The 24490-nt window shown below is 42.0% G+C and overlaps 1 protein-coding gene across 1 annotated transcript in view; it reads left to right on the top strand.

The window, feature by feature from the left end:
* LOC6725439 (acetylcholine receptor subunit alpha-like) overlaps positions 1 to 21224 on the top strand; it is an 88736-nt gene extending 67512 nt beyond the window's left edge. The window contains exons 7-12 of the mRNA XM_039296715.2: positions 10482 to 10650; positions 15098 to 15234; positions 16322 to 16468; positions 16548 to 16640; positions 16722 to 17715; positions 20747 to 21224. Coding sequence (XP_039152649.1) covers positions 10482 to 10650; positions 15098 to 15234; positions 16322 to 16468; positions 16548 to 16640; positions 16722 to 17715; positions 20747 to 20947 — 1741 coding nt within the window. The 3' untranslated portion in view covers positions 20948 to 21224. The remainder of the gene's footprint in view (positions 1 to 10481; positions 10651 to 15097; positions 15235 to 16321; positions 16469 to 16547; positions 16641 to 16721; positions 17716 to 20746) is intronic.
* The last annotated feature ends 3266 nt before the right edge of the window (positions 21225 to 24490 follow it).

The raw sequence follows: 24490 nt of genomic DNA, 5'->3' as shown, positions 1-24490 counted from the left end.
AACACCGAACGAATCAACACGCAGGGCTCATACAGCAGCGAAAGCCCACCCACTTTGCCACCCAAGCCTGCTACTTGCCACCGTGCCACCTTGCCACCTCGCTACTTTGCCACCACTGAGCCTTGATTACGAGGCACAAATTTTTGGCTGTGTTTGTGGTTGTGCTCGCTCTTCTCTGCCTTATCACAGATCGATTAAAATCATAATTAGCAAACTTTCCACAGAATCTTCTTCCTTTTTCTCTACCATTTCGCATTTTCCATTTGCGGTCACACCTCAATTGGCACGCCCCTTTTGGAGACTTTTTTGGCCATCGAATCCTGGGAGATTTGCACGCCTTCTTTTTTCAAGTCATGCAACGAAGCGTGTTTATGTTAGTTATTAAAATTCTATTACTTACTTTGATTTCTGGCTGACCCCAAAATCGAGTATCTGAAGATAAAGTGCACTGCAAAAAAAATAAGAACTGAACAGCAATTAGCCAAGATACTTTCTGGCTGTGAAAAGCACTTTGCCAGCGTTCTAATGAATATGGATTAATTTTTGTCCAATCTCTTTTTCGATATTTGTTAGAGTGGAGATGAAAAACATAGAAAACACTCGAAAGCTCATAGAGAAGAACTTTTGGCTCAAAGTTGCTGAAATCAATCAGGCGTTGAGACCTATTCTCCCTACAATTTTCCCCGAATTTTCCCCCCTGACTTTTCCGCCAACGATTTCTAGGTGGCAATGGGTTGCTGTTGCTGGTAGTGCTTTTCTTATGCTACGCTTTCTTTATGTCTTCGTTTCTTTTTTTATGTTGCCAATCATTTCGTATTTATGCGTTTGTTCTTTGACTGCAATCAGCACGCTGTTTCCCCTTCAATTCCCCTCGGACTTTCCCGTTGTCAATCAGCGATTTGACCATTTTCGGTCACTTTAGTGCGGTAACCCCAGTCCCAGGAAAAACCTCTTCTCCCACATTCAATTTCACTGGAATTTCACTTAATTTTTTTCTTCGAAGGGTGCGCTGTTTGGAAATCTAAATAACATTTGATCTTAAGTCCGTTTCACCAGCCAAACACACGTAACGTGGGGGGAAAAAAAGAAATGTGACGAATGTCTTTCCTTTTGGCTGTCCTGTATATTCACTTTTTTGAAAAAAAAAACGAAGTGTCATACCTCGTTGAGTTTGTTATTTAAGTCCCAACCAATTTGCATTTAAATTTTGGAATTCTAGGTTTTTTTAATTTTTTGCAAATTTTGATGATGTTACCCCTTACAAAAAATGCGAAAATTTGGCAGAAAATTAATTTTTCAAAGTCCCTCCAAAAGTGATAGGGATGGTTAGTATTGGTAATTGGGAGCACAAAACGGTAATTCTTTTGATCTTGTGGCCATTTTTAGTCAAGTTATAGCCAAAAAAGACAACATAAAAATTGAGTTTTTTGCAAAAAATCGTTTCCCTGATTTTTTGTAAATTAAATAATCGGTATTTTGAGCATAACATTGAAAATAATTGCCCAAATATGAAATGTCATATCTCGTTGAATTCGTAACAAAATTTCCTAGCGAACTGTATTCAAACTTCGAAATTGTATTTTTTTGCCATTTTTCGCAAATTTTGATGATGTTACCCCTTACAAAAAATGCGAAAATTTGGCAGAAAATTAATTTTTCAAAGTCCCTCCAAAAGTGATAGGGATGGTTAGTATTGGTAATTGGGAGCACAAAACGGTAATTCTTTTGATCTTGTGGCCATTTTTAGTCAAGTTATAGCCAAAAAAGACAACATAAAAATTGAGTTTTTTGCAAAAAATCGTTTCCCTGATTTTTTGTAAATTAAATAATCGGTATTTTGAGCATAACATTGAAAATAATTGCCCAAATATGAAATGTCATATCTCGTTGAATTCGTAACAAAATTTCCTAGCGAACTGTATTCAAACTTCGAAATTGTATTTTTTTGCCATTTTTCGCAAATTTTGATGATGTTACCCCTTACAAAAAATGCGAAAATTTGGCCAAAAATTAATTTTACAAAATCCCTCCAAAAGTGATAGGGATGGTTAGTATTGGTAATTAGGAGCACAAAACGGTAATTCTTTTGATCCTGTGGCCATTTTTAGTCAAGTTATAGCCAAGAAAGCCAACATTAAAATTGAGTTTTTTGCAAGAAATCGTTTTCCTGATTTTTTGTAAAATAAATAATCGGTATTTTGAGCATAACATTGAAAATAATGGCCCGAAAATGGAATGCCATACCTCGTTGAATTTGTAACAAAATTTCCTAGCTAACTGTATTCAAACTTCGAAATTGTAATTTTTTGTCATTTTTCGCAAATTTTGATGATGTTACCCCTTACAAAAAATGCGAAAATTTGGCCGAAAATTAATTTTTCAAAGTCCCTCCAAAAGTGATAGGGATGGTTAGTATTGGTAATTAGGAGCACAAAACGGTAATTCTTTTGATCCTGTGGCCATTTTTAGTCAAGTTATAGCCAAGAAAGCCAACATTAAAATTGAGTTTTTTGCAAGAAATCGTTTTCCTGATTTTTTGTAAAATAAATAATCGGTATTTTGAGCATAACATTGAAAATAATGGCCCAAAAATGGAATGCCATACCTCGTTGAATTTGTAACAAAATTTCCTAGCTAACTGTATTCAAACTTCGAAATTGTAATTTTTTGTCATTTTTCGCAAATTTTGATGATGTTACCCCTTACAAAAAATGCGAAAATTTGGCCGAAAATTAATTTTTCAAAGTCCCTCCAAAAGTGATAGGGATGGTTAGTATTGGTAATTAGGAGCACAAAACGGTAATTCTTTTGATCCTGTGGCCATTTTTAGTCAAGTAATAGCCAAAAAAACCAAAATGAAAATTGATTTTTTTGCCAAAAATCGTTTCCCTGATTTTTTGTAAAATAAATAATCGGTATTTTGAGCATAACATTGAAAATAATGGCCCAAATATGGAATGTCATATCTCGTTGAATTCGTAACAAAATTTCCTAGCGAACTGTATTCAAACTTCGAAATTTTAATTTTTTGCCATTTTTCGCAAATTTTGATGATGTTACCCCTTTCAAAAAATGTGAAAATTTGAGCAAATATTAATTTTCCAAGGTCCTTCCAAAAGTGATAGGGATGGTTAGTATTGGTAATTGGGAGCACAAAACGGTAATTCTTTTGACTGTGTGGCCATTTTTAGTCAAGTTATAGCCAAAAAAGCCAACATGAAAATTGAGTTTTTTGCAAAAAATCGTTTCCCTGATTTTTTGTAAAATAAATAATCGCTATTTTGAGCATAACATTGAAAATAATGGCCCAAATATGGAATGTCATATCTCGTTGAATTCGTAACAAAATTTTCTATCGAACTGTATTCAAACTTCGAAATTTTAATTTTTTGCCATTTTTCGCAAATTTTGATGATGTAACCCCTTACAAAAAATGCGAAAATTTGGCTGAAAATTAATTTTTCAAAGTCCTTCCAAAAGTGATAGGGATGGTTAGTATTGGTAATTAGGAACACAAAACGGTAATTCTTTTGATCCTGTGGCCATTTTTAGTCAAGTTATAGCCAAAAAAGCCAACATGAAAATTGAGTTTTTTGCCAAAAACTTTCTTTCTAATTTTTTCGAAACATTTGCAAGAGCTTTAGCAGAATGATACAGACTTCGGCTCCTTCAACTGATTTTGGACACATATCCGTCTCTGTTTTCCCATCCCTTATTACGCATACGCCGCGTGGCGCGGCGCATTGATGAATTGTTGCCAGTTTCGGAATTTTAGCAAGTGGGTTGTGTTTTCAGTGGGAAGGGGCGTTTATTCAAGGGGGTGTGGAAACATGGCACTGCCATGTGCCATCCAGTCAAATCAAACTGAAGTTTTGCTGGTCCTGGCTGGTATTTGTTGTTGTCTAGTCCTTTCTCTATTTGAGATTTGTTTCCTTTCATTTCTTTTTTTTTTTTTGGCTATATGGCGCCATCTCCCGGCGCCGTGTGTCTGTGTGTGCGTGTGTGCCGAGGCACGCGTGTTCTATTAGTGTGTGTGTGTGTGTTTTCTTGCCTATTTTATGATTTATTGTATGTTTTCCCATCGTGGTTGCTAACCAACTAACCAACGAACGGAATCCACCAAGTCACCGAGCTTATTACACTGACCTTTACACGTAGCAAACCACCCACACCACGCCCACATTTGCTGACTTAAGGGTCTTCCAAGTTTTCGGTCTGTTTTTCCACATTTCTTGCGGGGCAAGTGTTTCTGTCAGAGAACTCGTGTGTCCTCCGTCCGCTGGGACTTATCTTTAAGGAGTAAAGTGGCGGCGAATTCCCCCTTTTTTCTTTTTTTTTGGACACTCCACGGCCTGTTGACCAAAGCTCACTTCAGCAGACTTAATCTGCAGCCATATTACATTCGATCGGGGGACTTGGGGAAGCCAAGCGAGCTGAAGGATATTGGGTATTAGGTTATGCGCCCACTTGTGTCGCGTCGCATTTAAATGTCCCTTTAATGGACACAGGCAATCAAATCGTTGAGTCCAGGTGTCTGCTTTTAGTAGAAGTTATATAAAATAGGATGCACATTTCGCTGGTTAATTTGGTGATATTTGTGCAAAGTTCGCAAGACAATAACTTTATATCATCCACTCGACACTTTGCCCCCGCTTATCATATTCGTCCTTTGAGTGACTGACATTCGGAATTGCCATGGCAAATTATATTTTATTGCTGCAGCCATCAAAAGCAACCCACAAGATGTTGGCCTTCAATCCCGTGACTCCCCGCACATCTCGCATCTCGTCCTGCCCCATTTTGCCCCATCCTGTGTGCCTATTGCCACATACTTCATTTCTATTTGGAGGGAAGTCAACTGCCACAAACAGTTAGTTGCCTGCCGGCCACATCCTTGTCGCAGTCAGTGGAAGTGGAAGTCGGTCGGCGTCCTTCCCTCCGGCCGAATGCCTTTCCCACGCTTTATGCCCGCTCCCGCTCCCCTCCCTGCTCCCCGCCTTGTTTATTATTTATTTACAATATTTTCTTATTCAAAATGAAGCCGCAAGCCACTCGGAATTATTGATGGCCCGGCCATATACAAGCCGTGGAAAATGGGAAAATGTTGACTGGGAGGTTACCCCTTTTCGCTTCTTGCCCAGCAGTAACGATTTTCTTTTTTCTTTTTTTTCGCTTTTTTTTTTGTTATTTATACCTATTTTTTGCGCTGTTCCATGTCCTTCCAGAGTTTTCCAAGTGCCTACAAGGGATGGGGCAAATAAAACATAACGAACAGTCCGCTCGACTCAATTTACAAAAATTCCCTTTCTTTTTCTTCATTACTTTTTTATATTCTTTTCTTTTCTGTTTTGGTTTCTTTTTTTTTTTTTGGTGGGCAACCGCAGTCAGAGATTATTAACTTTTAAATTATGCATTGGTTCAAAGGATGAAAATGTTGTTTGTTGAGCGTCCGAACACGAAGAAGTTTTATTTGAAACTGAAAAACTGATACACATAAAAATGCCAGCTTCATGCGGCTGCTTATTTACTAATACATATACATACATACAGTTCATGTGTATGTATGTATGTTCTCATACAAAATTACATATGCGCAGTGGAAATTGCCTATATTCAACACACATGTGGGCATTGCTTATATTCAACAGCCTTCCTCAATGCCAACATGTTTACAAAAATTAAAACAAATTTAACATTTTCATAAACCCATTATGCTTTCCCTTAGAAAGATTCTTTGTCATAATGTCTGCAATCATCTCATTCGTAGAAGTGTACTCTAACACAACATGACCCTCTTTCATGACTTCTCTAATGAAATGATATCGAATGTCGATGTGCTTCGTCCTAGAGTGATGAACCGGGTTCTTCGCTAAGTGCTGCGCACTCAGGTTGTCGCCATGCATAACCGTCGGGGTCTTCAGATCACCGCATCCGATCTCTACTATTAGCCTTCGTAAAGCTATAGCTTCCTTGCAAGCCGTGGTCAGAGCCATATACTCGGCTTCAGTACTGCTCAACGCCACGCTCTGCTGCTTCTCGGACCTCCATGATACTGGTCCGCCAGACAGGAAAAACACATACCCTGTGTATGACTTTCGGTCCAAACGGTCGCCTCCCCAATCTGCATCCACAAAGCCGGTAAATGCCTGACCGCACTTTTGATAATGCAGCTTGACGTCCACAGTTGACGCCAAGTACCGGAGGATGTGCTTCACAGCCACCATGTGCTCAGAATGCGGGTCCTGGTTCCTCTGAGCCAACTTCGCCACCGAATGTAGTATGTCTGGTCTGGTAGTAAGCCCAAGCCACATTAGCTCACCAATTGTAGACTGATACTGCCCTGCGTCGACCTTCTGGCACTGCTCACCCGAGCACACAACTTGATGCCCTGCATCCAAAGGTGTCGTCGCTGGTCTACAGTTTTCGCTGCCATATGCCCGCAATAGCTCCTTGATATATTGCGAATGGCCCAAAGTGATTTCTCCAAGGTCGCCATCTCGTTGCACCTCCATGCCTAAGAACAAATGCAGTGGACCCTTGTCCGTGCACTCGAAAGACTCTGAAATCTTGGCTTTCAGATCCTCCATATCTTCTCTTGACTGGCACGCTAGAATTAAATCATCAACGTATACTAAGATGAGCATCAGATTACCTTGACCACTTTGCTGATAAAGACATGGTTCATGATTACAGGCCTTAAATCCCAAGTCTTTTAGAACACCGTCGAGCTTGGAGTTCCACTCTCTGCCTGACTGCTTCAAGCCGTATATTGCCTTCCTCAGCAATAACACCTGGTCGGGATTAGCAGCATCTATGTACCCTTGGGGCTGCTTCATGTACACAGTATCCTTTAGCTCGCTATTTAAGTACGCCGTGCATACGTCCATGTGATGCAAGTACAATTGCATCTCTGCTGCCAATGCCAAAATGAGCCTCACACTCTCGAGCCTGCACACGGGTGAAAAAGTCTCGAAGTAGTCCACTCCGAACTTCTGCGAACACCCCTTTGCTACTAGTCGTGCCTTGAAGCGCTCAATTCTACCAGAGACGTCTCGTTTCAGAGAATACACCCACTTGCAAGCCACACACCGGCGATTTCTTGGTAAATCAGCCAGCTTCCATGTCTCATTTGCAAGTAGCGCCTTGTACTCCAGGCCCATTGCCTCTTCCCACTTTGCAGAATACTGCGAATTGATGGCCTCCTCATAGGAATTGGGAATTTCGACGTCGCTAGCCATCAACACGCCAAGTACATTGTATTGCTTCTTCGGGCGCCCTGGTCTGCCCGTCCGAACAATCTTTGGCCGTCCAGGCCCCACATGTACTTCAGCTTCTTCTGCCTCAGCTGCACTCTCATAGTCGTCGCTGCTGCCCACGGGTTCTGTATCGTCACCTTCCCGTGCATTCGAATCACTCTGCGGCTCCGGGTCATCAGTTGCGGGAAACTGGAACTCAATGGTATTTCCATGATTTACCAAACTACCAGACTCATCAAAAAGGACATCTCGCTTCTCGATCACACACCGCTTCTCTTTGTCAAACAGACGGTACCCCTTAGCCGCTATTGAATATCCAATCATACGATATTCCTTTCCTTTGGATTCGAATTTGCCTTTATGGACTCCTTTGTCCAATGCCACTGCTATGGCACCAAAAACCCTCAAGTGGCTCACTGCTGGTATTTTTCCGGTCCACTCTTCCATAGGGGTTTTGCTTTGTAATGCTCTGCTCGTTGATCGGTTCCTCAGATACACCGCAGTGTTTATCGCCTCAGCCCATAGAGCCTCACACAACTCCGATTGCAGCAACATGCACCTAGCCATTTCTACTAGCGTGCGGTTGGCTCGTTCTGCAACTCCATTTTGTTGGGGAGTGTGTGGAACAGTCAGCTGTCTAGCGATCCCATGTGCCTTTAAATAGTCATCAAAAACATTATTGACGAACTCATCACCATTATCGCTCCGGATACATTTTATCTTTCTACCTGTTTGTCGCTCGACCAGTTTCTTAAACTCGACAAACTTAGTGAAGACTTCGTCCTTTTTCCGCAAGAAATATACAAAAATCCGCCTGGACTTGTCGTCTATGAAAGTGAGAAAGTACTTTGATCCAGCAAGTGACGGTGTGCTAAATGGCCCGCACAGGTCTGAATGGATCATATCCAACAGCTCTTCAGCTCTGCTCCTCGTTATCTTCGGAAATGGTTGCACATGGATTTTTGCCAGCATGCACGTCTTGCATACTGCGTCTGGTTTGAAAACGACCTTTTCAACACCGTACACCATCTTCTTCCTCACCATCTCCTGTAGGCTGCTTGTATTCAAATGGCCATACCTTTTATGCCATAGTGAACCATCAGCATCAACGGCCGCAAAACAACTGTTATGTTTCCCTTGAAACATATACAAATTACCAGCTCTCATTACACGCAGTATTCGCTCGCCTTCCTGAATGACGTCAGCGTAATGTGGTCCAAAATTGACAAAACATTTATACTGAGCTGCACGGCTGACTGACATAAAGTTGCCGTTCAAATCTGGGACGAAGAGTACGTTATTCAATACCAGAGTACATAAATCAGTCTTCAGCTTCACTGTTCCTATGCCCTTTGCTAGTAGGAATCCATTTCCAGCAAGACTAATTTTTTCAGTGTGCTCTTCATACTCAGTAAAAACACTTCTGTCACAGCACATGTGACTGGTAGCCCCGCTATCGAGACACCACTGTGTTTTGCCAAAACCACCACCATCCAGCGCATTTAACAAGGAGCATTGTTTTTGTGTCGCGCTCTCTTTGTTTACTTTCTCGCGACGACAGTTCGCTTTAAAATGCCCACGCTCTCCACAGTTATAACAAACTACGTCTTTCCTCTTCTTTGCGCTCGGCCGAGCTTCTCTCGCCGGCGCCTGTGGCTTATGTACTGCAGTAAATGCCTTTGCGCTCTCCGTTTGTTTTTCTCTCTGCTGCTCCGCTCCTCCCCTTCTCGTGTCTTCCTCGATCAGCTTTATACATAGAGCATCGAAAAGCGGCAGCTCGTCGCGCGTCTCAATGGCGACAACGAAATTCTCGAAACTCTCTGGAAGGCTCGACAGCAAAACAACACTGCGCAATTTCTCGGTGATACCAATTTCCACCGCATCAAGGGCATCAAAGATTTCCTTAAATTCTTTAATATGTGACGATATACTCTGCCCTTCCAACAAACGTTTGCTCAGCAACTTCTTATACAGCATGACCGTTCGTAACGGCCCTTTCGGCTGGTGGACATCCTGTAAAACTTTCCATGCCTCAGCCGCAGTGAGACACCCTTTTACATAACCAAGTTGCGAAGACTTCACACTCAAGATGATCGTGGCCAATGCTTTTTCATCTTGGGATTGCCAAGCACCTCCAGTATCAACCTCAGGTTTCACGGACTCTCCTGAAACCACCTTCCACAAACATGCGTGCACCAACACTGAACGCATCTGGATGCTCCACGTTTCATAGGATCCATCCTCCAGCTTATCGATCTGATACAGGTTACTCATTCCGGCAATCTTGAGTAGACTCCAAAATCTAACTCCTGAGTTTCACTACACGTTTCTCCTTTAGGCAGCTCCTAGGGCGCTGGGCCCATAACCTGTTGTTTGTTGAGCGTCCGAACACGAAGAAGTTTTATTTGAAACTGAAAAACTGATACACATAAAAATGCCAGCTTCATGCGGCTGCTTATTTACTAATACATATACATACATACAGTTCATGTGTATGTATGTATGTTCTCATACAAAATTACATATGCGCAGTGGAAATTGCCTATATTCAACACACATGTGGGCATTGCTTATATTCAACAGAAAAGGGGCAAAAATATGAGAAAAGCTCAAACACTGAATGACTATCGAACTGATTAACGCAAATGGATGGAAGTTTCAGCGGGTTAGTTCAATCAGTTGGTTTCTTAAGTGGATCATTTTGAAAAGTTTGCATTTGTAACTTGGATATCTAGAACAGCATTACGCTAGCATTGTTAGAATATTTTTAAATATTTAATATTTAAATGCTAAATACTCTCAATTTTACCTTGACACCACAGTTTCAAAGTCAATCAAAAAGTTTGAAAGCCACTGCCGTTCGATTCGCAGCCACGCAAAAATACACAAAACCATTTTGACACTCAGTTAGCAGTTAGGCCAATATTTTTTCAGCATTTTGCAATATTTATCATGCGGCCGATGATTTATGTGATTGGAGTGCCATATATCTGCGGATATATGTGTGTGTTTATGTAAATAAATATAGGGTTCTGCATTGCAAAAGCACCGAACAAATAAAAAAGAAAAAAAAAAATGAAAAAAACACCATCAAAATAAATAACGTCAGACCGAATGAACCTTAATAAATATTTACGCGCTGCGTAGCAATTTGCCTAACTCGTACGCAAATTGACCCCACTCCAATGCATATGGATGATACAATGTTACCCCGATCTCTTCCAGAAACGAGAAGTTCTACACGTGCTGCGATGAGCCATATCTGGACATCACCTTCAACATCACGATGCGGCGGAAGACGCTCTTCTACACCGTCAACCTGATCATTCCCTGCATGGGCATCAGTTTTCTCACCATCCTCGTCTTCTACCTGCCATCGGACAGTGGCGAGAAGGTGAGTGCGGGGTATCAGATAGTTGGGAGACGAAGTATATGCGCTTGGTACTTGAAGAGTGTTTCCTTTTCATCACTATCCTTTCAAGGAATTTTTTTTTTTTGATTATACAAGTATATGTTTTACGACTTAAAAAAAAATCATTATAAATTAGAGCACATAATTCATTCGTCGAGATATAGTTAGATGCCACCCACAAGCATATTTATAGTACCCATGGTGGCAAAAAATAATTATATTTGTTATTTATAGCCATCTTATTTATAGAGTTTATATGCTGTGCGGCTCCACTGATAAACGCGTTCAATTAATGAGCTAAAGTTTAATTAAATCAGTCGCAAAATAGTGGCGCACCGAGTGTCTAAAAGCTTTATCATCTGCCAATTGGATTTATGCTAATGATACGCATGTTATTGCATTTATACGCAGTGGAATTAACCATTAGAATCAAGTTCATTCGCAGCTGAAATGCATTAGCTTGAATATACAATTTTTCGTTGTTTCGTTTTTTTTTGTTTTTTTGGTGTCCGCCCGATTTTTCCGCTATATTTGCTTTGTTCACATCTGCTGCCATTTTCCCCGCGCTTTTCCCCATTCTGATTTTTTTTCTTTTTTTTTTGCATTAAACCAATTGCCATAATTTATTGCCAGCTCAGAACAACCAACACCCCACGCCACGCCCCTCGCCCATCTGCTAAAAATGTGCTTTTAATTAAAAAGCAAAAAAAAAAGAATAATAATAATTTCACACTCAAATGAAAATGAAAATGCATTTCAACATTTTATACGTTTTGATTTTAATTCTGTTTTTTTTTTTTTTTTCGTTGTGTTGGCTTTCTTTTTTCGCCCAGTTTGCCATCATTTAAGTTTGAGTAAATAAAATTACACGATGTATTCAATTTAATGCGAACAAAAGTCTGGCGCGTCTATATAAACATATTTATGTATATATATGTACACGCATATTTTCCTCTCTTTTTTTTTTGTTGCGGTTCTTTGCGCGATTCTTTGAGGGGAAAAGCCAAACGAAAATGAAAACACGAAAATGGCATAATGCATAAATATAAACATTTACATGCTGCTTGGGACTTATGAATAAATTACGGCCAATTTTCAAAATAAATAAAATGCAAAAATAATTTGTGTGCGCAAGCGGTTTGTGGATTACTGATGCTGATGCTGATGTTGATGTTGATGTCGATTTCGATGTTGATGCCATTCGACATTTTCACATCGCTCACGGGGCATAATTTATGTTATAAATATTGACAGTGCCGGGCATTTGGCATTTGGTATTTTGCATTTGGCATTTGATGTGATGGGCCATCCCAGTAGAATGGCACTCTACAGCAGCAGGCAGCATTATGTAAATTTGCCGATTTGCGTGTGCATTATCGAGTTAAGAGCGGTGTGTTCACTGAGTGGCTCATCAACATAAAACACGTATTTAAACGAAAGCGACATATTTGAGGAGTTCGAGGATGTAAATAACTATGCATCAAATCCACTTAAATATTAGTTCCTACTTTCGATTTCAATTCAGAAGTACTTAACTAATAAGAAATGATATATTCTTATTATAAATCAAACTCAATTGCAAGCAATGCAATCAATATTTTTAAATTTGCCCGCTTCGATGCAAAAAATAATCAATTCGTGTGTTATTATTTTGCCAGCAGTTTGCCCCCGTCCATTTTTTTTGTAAATTTTTTTTATTTTTTTGGTATCTCTTACGATTTGTGCCGTGTGGGCACATTTCATTGCACTGTTGTCCCTTTTATGGCCAGGCACGCACACTCAGGCACTCACACACTCATGCACACTCACACACACATGGACAGACTGAAGCACTGACACACAGAGCTGGCAAATATTTGCGCCTAAAAGCAGGCAGCGAAATAAAACAGAGCACAAACTGCCGCACAGTTCGCAGTTCGCTCGAAATGCCGAAACGCCACCGGTCAGTCAGTCTGCAGTTAACTGTGGCAACTCTGGCACGTCCGCCACGCCCAGCGCCCCCCCCTTTCGTTCGGTTTTGGTCCTTTTGGAGCCCCGTGGCCGAAGTTCCATCGGAATTGGAATTGGAATTGCCAATTTACATGCATATGCGCCACAACGCACTTCATTCATGCAATTGCCGATTGCGAGAGTGTGCGGAAAGAAGGTGGTCAAAAATGCTTGCCAACACTGGCAGAAAATTGCGCCCAATGGAGATCAATTAGGGGATTTCCAAGGTGGGCTCTTAAGACGTTACACCATTCCAATGTATCTAAATAGAAAGCAAACTAGCTTTAAACTATAAGAAGTTTAAGAATTGTAAATATTTTAAGCAAGTCATGCATTTTTCTAAGTGTGCTTGAAAGAGACAGGCTACTTTTCCCGATACTAAGTAGCCGCACTGTTCCCAATTCGCCGCCGTTTATTTGCATCGTATTTTTATGGCCGAAACAATTACGTTTTACGAACGGAGTCCAGATTGAAACTGGCCCATCATTTGGGCCAACCGAACCATCCAGTTTGCATTGAACTCAACCCAATGGAACCCAAATCGCAACCGAAATGCATTTGGCCACCTTAATTGCACCGAGCATTTGCATAAATAATTAGCAATTCGTTAGTGATGGCAACGTGAGGCGATTGCCCACGGATCGGGGTCATTGTAGCCAATCGTATCACCGCTAAGGCAATAGTTGAAATACACTTAAAAAAATATAATTTGAAAAGCAAATATATACATACACATATATTTATATCTCATAGTTCAGTTGATATAGTTCACTATTAAACATTTGACTCATAAATTGCATCTTATAATTGGATAACTACGTTAGCATTTATCTCAGTGCACTTGTAGTTGAAAGGTCGAGGATGTTGGCAATGGATTTGCTTGGCAAGTTGTAACCTTAATTAGGCAACGTCACTAATCGCTTTACAAGCCCTGGCCCCAAACTAAGGCTAATTATCATAAAATCATTAAGCATCGAAAATTTATGCTGCACACACAGACACTCACCCACACACACAGACACTCACCCACACACGCACACAAACACACACACACACACTGAGAGAGAAACACACAGACAGACAGAAGAGAGGCTCAAATCGCGCGTCTCATTTTCGACATTTAATTACTTTATGCACACACACACACACTCACAGCAAAAACCCATACACAAGCACACTTAATTACAATCAGCTTAGGCATAAGTAAGGTAAACTGCCACGCCCCCTTTTTTCAACCTGCCCCTTCGCTTCGTTCACACCCACAAATCATTTTGCGCTTTATTGAGCGCCCCAAAAAGTGTGCCGCGTTTTCGTTTTCATTTTGATTTCAGTGTGGGTTGCGGGGGTTTTCCACCCCCCACACCCCTCCCCCCTCGACTCATTCAAAAAAATTTTCTTTTTCGGCACTTTGCCGTTTTGGCCTTGCATATGATTTGTTGGCCAGCTTCTTTGGCAAGGCCGCAAAATGCCAACTGACAAACCGCCTGTTCATACGCCCATTGCCCCGGCTTATTATTTGCTTGTGATGCCCGCTTAGGCATTCGAAATCAATTTGGATTTGTGGCTCTGAATCGGAATTGGAATCGGAATCGGAATCGGATTCGGATCGGGAATCGGCATCTTGGCAATTATATGGCATTGAAATTAAGAACACAAGCTTGTTTTATTAGGCAGCAGGGATATTTGTTACGAAAAAAAACAATCTAATAATTTATTTTACAAGAAGAACTGATTGAATTATGGCTTCTAAATTAATTAAAATAATTTACAAAATTAAATTACATATATTTCTACTACATATCTATAAGTTTATATAATCCAAAGAAGCTTATCGATTGTCTTCGTTAATTAACAGCGCCCAACTTCTGCTCATTAGTTATTCCAAGCAGCTTAAATGTCCTGCGTATTATAACTATTTAAGCCAGCGGGCTTTCGTTACTATTTCATATAAATTAATTAGCAGACACGTGTTCCTATGTTAATAAACTAATCTTATTACTAAATAATAAAATCAAATGTAGTAAGTTCCTTTTTAGAACTCTAATAATAGTACTTATCATTTATCTTAACTAAATTCCCAGACACCTGATTTCCCGCTAAGCGTTATTATTTAATCGATATGTTTGTACCGACTTTCGTCACTATTAAAGCACAGAGCAGCGGAAAAAATGGCGGAAAATGGCTGGAGGTTGGGGAAAAGAGCTTAAGCTGCGTCTGAGCAATATTTTTATGCATTATAAATGAGATAGATACCTTATCGGTACGGGAGTTTCCCGTTGTTGTTCGCAGTTCGCAGTTCGCAATTGTCGCTTCTTTATGGCGCTTTAGATTTTCCGCTCGACGTGCAGCTCAATTTGCCACGCCCCAAGCTGCCAAGCCGCCCACTTCCTGTACATACATACATATACATTTATATAAACGAAAATACATATATTTGCAGGTCTCATTAAGCATATCCATTCTGCTGTCGCTCACTGTGTTCTTCCTGCTGCTGGCGGAAATCATTCCGCCCACATCGCTGGTGGTGCCGCTGCTGGGAAAGTTTGTGCTCTTCACCATGATACTGGATACCTTCAGGTGAGTCAGCCCCCCACTCCCTTGACTTTTTCCCGATTTTCCCCACCGATTTTCCACCGATTTTTGCCCGCCATCACGAAGCACCAGCAATAGTGTTTGCAACGTGGCAAAAAGTTCCTAAATTCCGTTTTTAAGCATCCTAATTGCACTCATTGCATCAATTATAATTACTCACACTGTTGATATCTAGACTTACAAATAAATAAACGGATAATTGCAAATATTTTACTATCCTATTTATGAGATTATGAAACACATTTTCACAAATGTGAATCACAAAATCCAATAAATCACATTTTGTTTTAGAAAAAGTAAAATGCTTTGTCTACTCTTAATTATATTTAATATAAAAATTTAAGGCAAAAAAGCAAATAGTAAATTTAAAATCTTTGAAAACTTTCGAAAATTTCGAACAACTTTTCTTAACTTCGACTGCCTTTTTGGAGAAGTTAGCAAAACGCAGGCGGAAAATGAAATTCGTTCGTGGCTTAGTGCCACGCCCACTCGCCTATTAAATGGCTGCGGCAATTTACAGTCATTTGCCACGCCCACAAGGCGGCTGGGCAGCTGGCCGACTGGCACACCAAATGATGGCCGCCTAATTGTTGGTAAACAAAAGTCGACGGAGTCTGCCAACAATGGGAATCGCCAGTGGCGCAACAGGACCTCGCCTCAAATGATGTAATTAAGGCTGGCAGGACACCCAGCCCCACTACACCATCCCCCCTCAACCCTGATCCCTCAACCCTCATCCCTCGTCCTTCGCCGCCTTATTCTTTGCCCAACGCCTTGGCCAGCTGCTAATTAGACGTGGGCGTCGCAAGTTAATTACCCAGACTAAGAGAGCAACTCACTTAAGTCCTTTCTGCATGTTGCCACCACTCCCCCGGTGCCGCATCCTACATCCTTGGACAACTCTTCTGCAGAAGCAACGAAAAAATACTATATAGTGACACTTTATCATGCACTTGCAGCTAATAATGCTGGCTAAGCACAAAGATCTCAATTTATTCATATTTATATTATATAACCCAACCTATAACCCATAACATTCACACTGACCACAATCCGATTTCTTTCCGTGCAGCATCTGTGTGACTGTATTGGTGCTGAACATCCACTTCCGGTCGCCGCAGACGCACACGATGGCTCCTTGGGTGCGGACCGTGTTCATCAACCAGCTGCCCCGCTTCCTGGTCATGCGACGTCCGCTCTATCCGATCAGCGAGATGATGTGAGTGCCCATTGAATGGAAATTGTCCACAGGTCCAGCTTATGCCCGTGTTCTTTCCCATCTCCCATCTAATCCTTAGCAAATCCTCGCGCCGCCTGATGGTGCGCACCTGCAACGGACTCGAACTGAGGGATCAGATACCACCGCTGCCACCGCCGGTGGCCTTGTCTCGGTAAGTTGAAGCCACACTTGCAACGCAAAAGAATCATAAATAGCTAAGGTAAATGAGCATGGCTTCCGCATCTTAATGTAGCATGCACCACAGCCCGAAGACGACATCGCGGAGCACCTCGCCGCACCTGCAGCACCGCGTGCAGACCTACAACCTGATGGACGAGTGCGGCATGGGCATGGGCGGCGGTGCCTCCACCATCACCGGCCATTTGAGCTCCCTCTATCCGCCGACCATGTCGACGGCCAACCAACAGACCTCGACCACATCCTCGCTGATCGATGCCCAGTACCACAATCAGTACCAGCAGACGGGCGGCTCGCTGCTGGACCATCCGCTCACGCCCACCAAGTTCCGCCAGATGACCTCGACCTCCAGCCAGACGGGTCAGAATGGCAGCGGGAATGGCAACGGGAACGGTGGCTACGGCGGGCATGGCCAGAGCGGCGGCCACCACCTGTACCGGCAGCAGTCGAGCTGCTCGGCGAACTTCTCGCCGCTGCCGCAGCACGCCCACCAGGCGCACGCCTCCACCACCACCAGCGATCTGGGCATGGCCAATCCGAATGTGATAAAGTCGACGACGACGGTTAACTCGGTGGCCACCGCCTCGACGCTGGCGGACTCCTGCTGCAGCGGCACCATCCAGATCCACCAGGGCATGGGCGCCGGAGCCGCCTGCCAGTCGTCGGAGCTGCTGCACCACCAGCAGCTGCACCATCAGCAGATGCACCACCAGCAGCAGCAGCAGCAGCAGCAACAGCAGCACCACCACCAGCGACCCACCACCTCGGCAGCGGCGGCAGCAGCAGCGGCAGCCGCCGGCGGACCCAGCACCTCGGCAGCGGCAGCTGCAGCAGCGGCGGCAGCGGCGGCCGGAACGCCACCCCCACCGCCTCCGCCGGCGGGCGTCTGTGATATTCTGCCCGCCTGCCAGCGCGAGGGCGGGCCGCACTGCTGCTCGGGGCGTGGCAATGTGCGCCAGCGGTGGCACACCTGCCCGGAACTCCACAAGGCCATGGACGGGGTCACCTACATTGCGGATCAGACGCGCAAGGAAGAGGAGAGCACAAGGGTGAGTACTGCCCCAAATACGGCGATTCAAAGCTCAGCTCGTGACCCACTTATTTATGTTTAATTAAATGGTGATTCACCAAAGAATGTAATCGTTTTTGCAACTGCAGACATTCAAAAAAGAAAAAAAAAACTTGACAACCATTTAAGAACACTTGAATATTATTTTTAAAACGAACTTTTTTCATACCCCATTGGGAAAACAATTTTCCCTGCTCTTTGAAAAAGCCTCAAAAAAAAGGAAGCTGGTAAAAGCAAGTGGCCCAAAAGCCGCTTAACGTTTGACCACAAAAGCGACGGCGATACCTGCGAAAGAGACAGCAACTGAGACCTAGAAAGAGAGAGGGAGAGAGAGAGAGAGAGACGGATATTTTGATGTTAATAAGCCTGGCGCAATAAATTAGAGCGACCTAAGGCGGGATTTATTGGCACGTCGATAATCGATGGCCCCGGACTTGCGGCTGGAACTCCGAGACTCTGGAGTCCAGAGATACCTTGTCCAGTGGGCCCACTGGCTGATGATGTCCGACTGTCACTGGCTCTGCCCTTTTGTTGACCTTTCCCGGCCGGTGTCCATATGTGTGCCCCTGGGGCATCGACGCCTCTATGGGCGCTCCTATGCCGGCTGCGCCAAAAGTTTTAATGACTTTTCATGCGCCTTATTGAGCAGCGACTATGGCCATGTCCTGCCATTGCACACTTGAAACGAAAGTCCTTGCTAGCGAGAAACAATAGTGCAGAAGTTTAGGGTTGTAAAACGGTGAAATATCGTTAAGGCGGACTTTATAGGTTCCCACTCTTCTGTCTGGATAAATTATCATTTAAATAGGAAATGCTAGAATATCCTGTTTCTTTAAGTGCAGCCCTGTTCGCGTAGCTGCGAGCATTGCTGTTGCTGCTGTCCTCTCATCATAATGAATGTTTTCTTGTGGCATCGAACAAAATGCCAATAAAAGTATTTTATTAAAATTACGCACACATTCAATCATTATTGGAATGTCCTGCCGGGCTTAGCGGCCGAAGAAAGAGGAAGACGATGACGAGGGCGAAAGGGAAGGGAAGGGAGGTGGCGTGGGACTGAGACTTCGTTACTCCCGGACACTTGGACAGAACTAGGGCACCTCCGGAAGGGAAATGGGGAACAGAGGACACGGGGCACAGCACACAGGACACGGAAACCAAGAACAGTGTTGTCAGTCGCAAAATATCAAACGTAGCCTATTTTACCCATTCAATTATTGGCGTTAGCATAGCTTTATGAATCTATTTTTAAAATGAGGTACTGCAAGAAATATAAATACCATTAGCAGAGCTTTCGAAGAATATATTATAAATCCTCTCGATTTTTTCAAGATATTTAATATATTTTCAAAATTGTTGAAAAGTAGGTAACAATTTTGTCGGCGATAAAATAGCCAAGTCGCCATTCTCAACGAACATCGAATGCTGAGAAATGCGAGACAGCTTCGGCGGCATTTACATTGAGTGCGTGTCATTTGCGCCACGCCCCCTGGGCGACGGAAGGCGTTCGGAGTGGGGGCGTGGCAGCGGACTGACTGGGGAATTAGTCGCAAGACGCGTGGACGAAGTTGAACATATTGCCTGGCTTATGAACCAGAGAACTGCAAGGGTGGCATTTTTTACCACTCGACTCACACCCAACAATTTTGTGTGCGGGTGCTACCCGCCACGCACATCGCGGGTACTTACAAACACACAGTATACGTCTGCACATGTAGACAAGACACCCCGTTGTGCCCGCACCCGAATCAATACGGTGACCTGCGTCGCGGGTGCCGATCATACTCGGCACCCATAACGGAGGGTAGAGAAGACAAACAGTCAGAAAAAGACAAATGCCTAAAAAGGGATGAGTGACAAAAACACTTGTGGGTTTACCGTTAAACACATGGGTGTTTCCAAAAATACTCGGGTGTTTCGAAAAATACTCGGGTAATAGTCTCTATCAGTCTATCTACTCTTGTAGATAGTCGAGTCACAGACAAGATGCGTAACTCCATACGTTTTACACTCCATACGTTTATACACTATTCTTTCGGCGTGGCTCTAGACTTTGTCGAATACTTTGTAAAATATGCCCTTCATCTTCATTATATATTATTATAATTATGTATATTATATTATATTTTATTATATTATATATTAGTAATATATATATATGTAATTTAATTCTTATATATATATATTATATTATATATTATTATATATTATATATATTATTAACGTTTGTATTATTTAAATGTAAATTATAGTAAAAATAATAGTAATAGTAATAATGCTAATAGCCGAATCTATGTACATAATGTCACAAAATTCATTTCAAAAATGAATTTATGTAAGAATATTTGTCAGTAGAGTATTCAGCTAGCGACTTGTGAAAAATTAGTAAGGCAATGATTCGAAACGGGTGGCACCCGACATGAGCACGAAATTTTTCTTGGGTATTCCCTTTTACCCTTCATTTCTTATACCCGTCGCGCTTCCACCCATACAAATTTTAGGCGTACAAAAAATGACCTGCGGCCGATCGTTGACTGTGCGTCCACTCACCCATACGGCTCTTGCGCAGCAGGCCTCGGGTGGTTTTTTTACTCGTAACAAAAACACAACGTTGGTAAAACACCCGAATATTTTCTGTTGCCGCAAGTAGGGTGTCAAAAAAGACGGGGTGCCTAGAGACCGAGTGTTTATCGGGTGGACGTAGAGTGCCAGTGGCGGGCTGCAGTTCTCTGTTATGAACTGCAGGCCCAGCGAATGAATATCGAATGAATGCCAATCGAATGGGGGGCAATCAGGTTGGCTAAAAATTGAATGCCTTCTTAAAGATGTAGCAAGTTAAATATTGATGTAACAAGTAAATAAAAGTCAATACGAAACCTAATGTATGGTAGAACCCTGAAAAAGTTACATAACATAAGATGTATTGTGCTATTTTTAAGAGAGTGTTAAACCTTTGATAGATGGTCATTAGTATTAACATTTCTAATATATTTTTTCCATTTTTGAAACAGGTGAAAGAGGACTGGAAGTACGTGGCCATGGTGCTGGACCGCCTGTTCCTGTGGATCTTCACAATAGCCGTGGTCGTCGGCACCGCCGGCATTATCCTGCAGGCTCCGACGCTCTACGACACCCGGATGCCCATCGATATAAAGCTATCGGAGATCGCCTCGACGACGGCCAAGCCGAATGTGGCCAGGCCCGTGTTGTAAGCGGATCGATAACTATCGGTTCGCGGATCGATCGATATCCAGTATTTCGGAGAAACCACAAACCACACACAGTCTGAAGGAGCAAAACACAAGTAATGAATGAAATTCGCATTTGTTTTTTCTTTAACCAGAGGCGGAGGATAGAAAAAAAGAAACAAAAATAACAAAAAAAAAAAAAATAACCACAAAACTTGTTCCAGAAAAACAAAGAGAAGCGACGACGAGAATCCAAGTAACTATAACTAATAAATTGTATTTGTTGTATACATAAAAGGTATAACTAACTATAAATAATTTGTACACTAATGTTTAAACAGGCAACGATGCTAAACAAAACGGTTTTTTTTCTAGGCAACCTAAATGAACAGAGAGACAAAAGTGACGAAAAAACGAAAAACAGAAAACATATAAAATACGAATTAATTAAGTAAACCAATTCAACTGAAACGAAGCGCAAAATAGTATGCAACAGATAAACAAATACGATTTATGGTAATAATTGAGAGCGAAATTAAATTAGTGAAATTAAATTAGCCTAGCCAAACATCAAGAAAAACGGAAACAAAAACAAAAAACAAAACAAAAAAACGTGTATTTGTTGAACAAGAAAGTGAGTAGAAGAAGGACAACATTAGTTAGCTAAGCGAATCAACATAGAGGAACAGGAAAAAAGCCAACAAAAATGGCATATGTGTGTAAAAGTGTGTGTGTCTGCACTGAGAGAAAAGCGGAGGAAGGGACAACGCGACATTGTTTGCCATTTAGAGCCTTTGAATACCATTTAACTTGAAGAGATTAATTCCAACTTTTTAATGTAGTTGCATACATACATACACACATAACAATAGCTCACAGAAAGTTAACAAAGAACATTTTGCCTTTAAATCAAGACAAATGCATCTTGAAGATAGTTTCCATAAATATTATAATGTTTTTAAAGTTTTCTATGGAAATCTTTGGCTGATTGTTTGCAATTTTTATATGTAAAAGCGTATCTGTTAAGGAAGTTATGATAAATCAAATTTAGAGACTTACGCCGTCGCGAAGAAGCCCACTTTTTGCCATTTTGAATTCTTCTGCTCGATTCATAACATTTTCTCCGTGTGCATGAGTGTGCGTGCTGCCATGTGTGTGTGTGTGTGTGTGTGCATGTGTGTGACTGCAAATGAGGCATGCAAATTAGTGCAAATAAAGTGAGAGAAAGTAAGAGGGAAAGAGTGTAAGGGAGAAGGGTGGTAGAATGCAGCCCCTGGCCCCCGGAAACCGGAAACCCTCACCCTCACCCCTGCCCCCACCACGATTTCGCCTTGGGGCAATTAGTTAGCACAAAGCTTTAGTTATTATGCCCAAGTGTACGTGGGCCTGTATGCGTGTTGGTGCGAGCGCATGTGTGTGCATAGTAAATAATCACCATTAGAAATTCAAATTCAATTTTGGCGCTTGCACTGCCTAATTGGCAAAAGCGCGTCCAAGTTGCTCGTGATTCCCTTTTTTATTTTTAGTTTTCCATTTTGGCCGCCCAATTAACATTTCCCACGCTCGCCGCGCTCATAATTTATGCTAATTTCCAGTTGCATAATTCACTGAAACCGAAAGCAGCAGCAACAAATAACACGGCAAGTTACCTGCCAAATAAAAAGGCAGTTAACTTACCTTCTCCTTCGTTTCTTTTCTGGTCTTAAATATAGCGATTGCTATATTTGCAGCCCCGTTTATTTGCCTTACACTTTTTTTATGGCTCATAAAATCAAATGATGCCTGATTAGGGGGAGCCAACAAAAAAGGTAACAAACAGGACATTGACAGCGGGGGAAATCCCCTTTTTTGCATTCGGAAAACAGAAAGTTTTAAAATCTACGCAACGTAACAGAATTCTGTTAGCCAGGGGGAAATTTTAACAGCAGCCAGGCGACAGAAGTTTCATTTTCGCTATTGCCTTTCCAAAAAGGGAAATTTCTGAAACTTGAATAAAATTAAATTATATTTTTCCTAATATTAATTATTATTTATTAAATCTTGATTTCTATAATATCCCAGCTAACTCTTAATTTAAATAATGAAAAGGTTTTAAGATATATTAGCTCTTAAATGGTTTTATCTTTTAAAATGCGTACATTCTCTTCCTTTAATTTTTTTTTAAATCATTTTAAAAATGTTTTACTGAAATTGTTTTGTAATTTTTGGTCGCCTAGATGATGGGAAAAGCCAACAAAAACCACAGTGCGTGTGTCGTCACAAGCAAGTGTCAATCACAGTCACCGCAGTGCAATTGTCCTGCCACGCCCCCATTACCGCCCACTCACACGCACCCACACAACAAAACACTTTTCCAGTTTTTAATTAAATGAAATGCAAGCAAAGAGTTATAGCAGACAGTGCGCCAGAGCGAGACGGGGCGATGAGTGAAATGCACACAAAATGAAAAGCCATTAACGAAATATTATATCTGAAGATGGAGGGAGTAGCGATGTCAGCTGAATCCGGTTTGGGATATAAAAAGCGCACAAATTTCGGAAGTTATTCTGCACCCAGAGAAACAGTTGTGCGTGTTAGCCAAGAAGTTGAATAATATTTAATTTAATACCCTAGATTTGGAAACTCTGAAATATCTTAAAGAGCTATTTAGTTTCAAAAGAGCTGAAGCTTTTTTTTTTATTAGTGGATTGCATGGATTTTTCCCCAGTGTCTTTGATGTTATTTAAGCGCAAGGCATTTAATAGGTTACCCCCGAATTATGACTCGCCCCAAGTGGAGAAGTAGTAATTCGGGCATGGGAACCCCCCGCCTTTGGAGACCGCAAATCATAATTGTTGCGGACACACAAGACAACAAACTCGGATGGGTGGTCCAGGAGTTGGGGCTTGGGTGGTGGAGTGTTGGAATGGTGGACTGGACTCCTCCACGTGGTCGTAACAATGCAAACTGTGTGGCCACACACAAAAAGGACATTAGCCCTGCTCCTTTCCTCGCCAGTTTGCTTTGCCATTTCAGCCATTGGCTGTTGCTTGTGCTTGTGGATTTGACCCTGCTTTACTTTATACTTTGTTATGTATTTAATTTTATTGGGTCGCCAATGAGCGATGAGTATCAACACCGAAAGTGCTTATGATACAGTAAAATGCGGTTAACCGGTTCATAACCGATACGGATTCCAAATTCAACTTCAAGTGCGGATATGCCAAAGCTGATTAAAACATTTCAGCGAAAGCAATTGAGCCGTATATCTCAAAATCCCTTTCAACCAACCCATACAATGCAAATTTGAATTCAAAGCTCGGCAACGAACAAAAAGGGGAAACCTATGCTCTGCCTGCCAATTGTTGGGCCAACGAAATGGAGAAAAAAAAGGGAAAAGCTTAGCCGGAAATATCCATCATTGAACATTTCCCACTGTACCGGCGTTTTATCTATGGGCCCGCGTGCTTCGCGTGTCGTTCCCCCAAACGCAGCGGGCAATACAAAAGCAATCATAAAGTTATAGCCCGGTCGAAACAGTCGCCACTTCGGACGGTCTGTACTGACTATACTGCCAGTTGGCCATTT

The sequence above is a fragment of the Drosophila simulans genome, chromosome X, assembly GCF_016746395.2.
Source record: "Drosophila simulans strain w501 chromosome X, Prin_Dsim_3.1, whole genome shotgun sequence".
Lineage (NCBI taxonomy): Eukaryota > Metazoa > Arthropoda > Insecta > Diptera > Drosophilidae > Drosophila > Drosophila simulans.
This window is presented reverse-complemented; position numbering and strand designations above follow the sequence as displayed.